The sequence below is a fragment of the Priapulus caudatus genome, unplaced genomic scaffold (assembly GCF_000485595.1).
Source record: "Priapulus caudatus unplaced genomic scaffold, Priapulus_caudatus-5.0.1 Scaffold1910, whole genome shotgun sequence".
Taxonomy (NCBI): domain Eukaryota; kingdom Metazoa; phylum Priapulida; class Priapulimorpha; order Priapulimorphida; family Priapulidae; genus Priapulus; species Priapulus caudatus.
In genome coordinates this window covers 43,463-46,627 of record NW_014578971.1, presented here as the reverse complement: position 1 = coordinate 46,627, position 3,165 = coordinate 43,463, and the positions used below count along the sequence as shown (strand labels likewise).

At 50.1% G+C, this 3,165-nt stretch overlaps 1 protein-coding gene across 1 annotated transcript in view; it reads right to left on the bottom strand.

Annotated features, from left to right (window-relative positions):
- Nucleotides 1–3,165, bottom strand: part of LOC106817887 (SWI/SNF complex subunit SMARCC2-like) — a 24,391-nt gene that overhangs the window by 282 nt on the left and 20,944 nt on the right. Inside the window, exons 16-18 of the mRNA XM_014822596.1 lie at nucleotides 2,450–2,556; nucleotides 975–1,277; nucleotides 209–343 (exon numbers count right to left, since the gene is read on the bottom strand). Of these exons, the coding sequence (XP_014678082.1) occupies nucleotides 209–343; nucleotides 975–1,277; nucleotides 2,450–2,556 (545 nt within the window). The remainder of the gene's footprint in view (nucleotides 1–208; nucleotides 344–974; nucleotides 1,278–2,449; nucleotides 2,557–3,165) is intronic.

The following is a 3,165-nucleotide window of genomic DNA, read 5'->3' as shown; positions in this document are numbered from 1 at the left end:
CACACACACACACACACACACACACGCGCACTCACGCATGCACGCACGCACGCACACACACACACACACACACACACGCGCACTCACGCATGCACGCACGCACGCACGCACACACACACACACACACGCACACACACACACACATAGTGACAGCACTGCCACCGGGACGGGCGTGCGGCACCGCCAGGGGGCGCCACCGCGAGCGTACCGTCTCCTGCTCCTGCTCCATGACGTTCTCGAGTTCGTAGAAGTGACGCAGCTTGATCTCCAGCTTCTTCATCTGCGTCTCGACGAGCTGAGCGACGAGCGTCTTGATATTCCTCTCCTCCACCGAAGCCAGGTGCTGAGAGAGAGAAGCCAAAATATGGAGTGTATAGAGAGAAGCCAAAACACAGAGCAGTGTTAGAACACAAACATACTGGCGGAAAAGAAGCACAGATGCTGAGAGAAGCCATAACATGGAGTGTTAGAACAGGTACATGCAGGCGCGAGGGAAGCAGGGATGTAGATTGGGTGGAATAACATGTCCATTGAGCGCGTGATTGTGATTGCGATTGCCAGTTAGTTAAAGGATTTGTTGCTGGTTGCATTAACTACTTGGATTTACCAAACAGATTTTGTTTCGATCACCATCATCGTCACCACCACCACCTGCCAACCTGTGATTCATGAAAATAGGAAGGCTTTTCTTTTCTTGCAGCAGGCGGCCATTTTGTTTGTATGTTATGCGTGCAATGAATGAATGATGGGACTAACTCTAGATCACGCGAGAACAACGTGAACGCGTGATCCAATATGGCTGCGCCCACAATCGCCAGATATTTCTCGACTCGCAATGTAAAAAACACATTAATTTTCAAGTCGTAAAAAAAGTTTTTCAGTTCGATCGTACATTCGTAAAAACATCTTGGAATTAGTAAGGAATACGAAAAAACATCGTAAGGGTTGGCAGGTCTGCCACCATCGTCACCAACCTTGGCCTTAGTAGCAGCGACGGACAGCGCGGCGGCGGCGGCCGCCTGCACCTCCCCCTCGTTGATCTTCCTGTCCTTCACCGACGTCCGCCGCGCGACCACCTCCTTCGTCGGCGTGCCAGGGGGCGCCTCCGAGTCGGTCGTCGGCGTAGAGGGCGCCTCTGTCTCGACGCCGGACGACGTAGGGGGCGCCTCTGCATCCTTGTGCGGCGTCGAGGGGGCGTCGGAGTCGGTGCTGTCTGCGCGATCCGCCGGCTCTTGTTTGATGTCGACGACGGTGGTGAAGTCAGCGCCCACCTCCACCTGTATGCAGAGAAAGAGAGGTGAAAGGGAGAGAGAGAGGTGATAGAGAGAGAGAGAGAGGGAGAGAGAGAGAGAGAGAGAGAGAGAGAGAGAGAGAGAGAGAGAGAGAGAGAGTCTCTCCCTCTCTCTTTCTCTCTCCCTCTCTCTTTCTCACTCACTTTCTCTCTCTCCGGCACTCCCTCTCTCTCTCTCCCTCACTCCCTCTCTCTTTCTCACTCACTTTCTCTCTCTCCATCTCTCTGTCTCTCTCTCTCTCTCTCACTTGCTCTAACTCTCTCTCCCTCTCTCTCTCATTCTCTCTCGCTCCTTCTCATGGTTGGTAACCATGACAACACGCACACCACTGGAACGCGGCTTATGAGAGATCTTCGACGGCAAGCGCTTTTCGCCACCAGAGGGCACAACCTGCGTTTCCGCCCGCTCCGCGAGCTTTCTCGCGGCAGATGCGCCGTCGCCACAGCGACGGAGCGAATGCTCGTTTTGCAGACTAGAGCGCAGTCGCGACGTTGACCCGTAAGTCGAGATTGGAAAGCATTTCGATTTCGGCCGGGGACCGCACAGCAAACGTCTCACGATAGCATCGATAGCGGTTTCGTGCTGTAGGGTTGAGCGCCCCCTGGCGGAGAACGGGGATACTCCGGGCGAACGTCGCGCTAATGGCGGGAGATTGCGACTCCAGGTCTCGTCGTCACTGCGACGAAGCTCCACCTACAGGACAAGATCGGAGTTAAAAATCTCTCTCAAAAATATAACATAATATTAAATGTAACATAAAATATATATATATATATATATGTGTGCCTCTCTCCCTCTCTTTCTCTCTCTATATATATATATATATATATACATACATACATCTATACCGTATACAATTATATATATTTTAAAGTTTACAAGTATAACGTCCCCCCACCTAACCACCCTCGCATGGCAATTAAACAATAATAATTCATCGCATAAATATAAAATAATATCACACATCATTATTATCATCATTACACATATCACTATGCACAATTAGAAAAACAAAAACTTGGAAGGTCGCAAACAACCGGGTTGCCCCTCCCCCCCCCCCCCCGCGTCGCGCACGGGGGTGGGCGGGGGGCCATCTCACCGTGGCTGCTGGTCTGCGGGGGGGTCCGCGCGGGCGTCCTGGGGGGCGGGCTGCCCACCCCCGCTGGGGAGCTGCCGAGGGAGGCGGGCGGGGTCGACGACGGTGGGAGGGAGTCCTCGCTGTCCATCCCCGGCACGCCCGTCACGAGGATGGCGCGCGGCGTACCTGCAAGACGGGAGACAGATATTATATTATTATATTAGATGTTGGTTAGATTAGACAAGATTATATCGGATTAGGATTAGATTATATTGGATTAGGATTAGATTATATTCGATATGATTTAGGAGCGTGGTGCACGGCATGCTTGTGAGACGGCAGGTAGATTAGACGAAGATCATATTAGATTCGATTAATTACATTAGATAATATTTGATAGGATTAGATTGATTAAGAGGGTCATGCGGGGAGTGTCGGTGAGATGTCGTTAAATTAGACAAAGATTATATCGACTTAGCACTATCAAATAATAGGTGTATGTGCATTTACGATAGTAAGTACAGATTGGGAACAAGGAAGGATAGGAATAAAGTTTTACAAGAGGTTTTCAAGCTTCTTTCCTTGTATAGGTCAGCAATTTACCTAGAGGGCAAATTAATTCTGTAGATGTGTTACTGGGGAGCATGGGATTAGTATATTTTCTGACATAATAAAATCCCAGGATATGTATGATGATCTATAGCAGGGGTCCAACGGACTCCCTACCCTCAAAAAGAGAGAGTCTGCAGCAAAATGCGCAGTCTGAAGTTCAAAACTAAAGGTATTAACAATAAT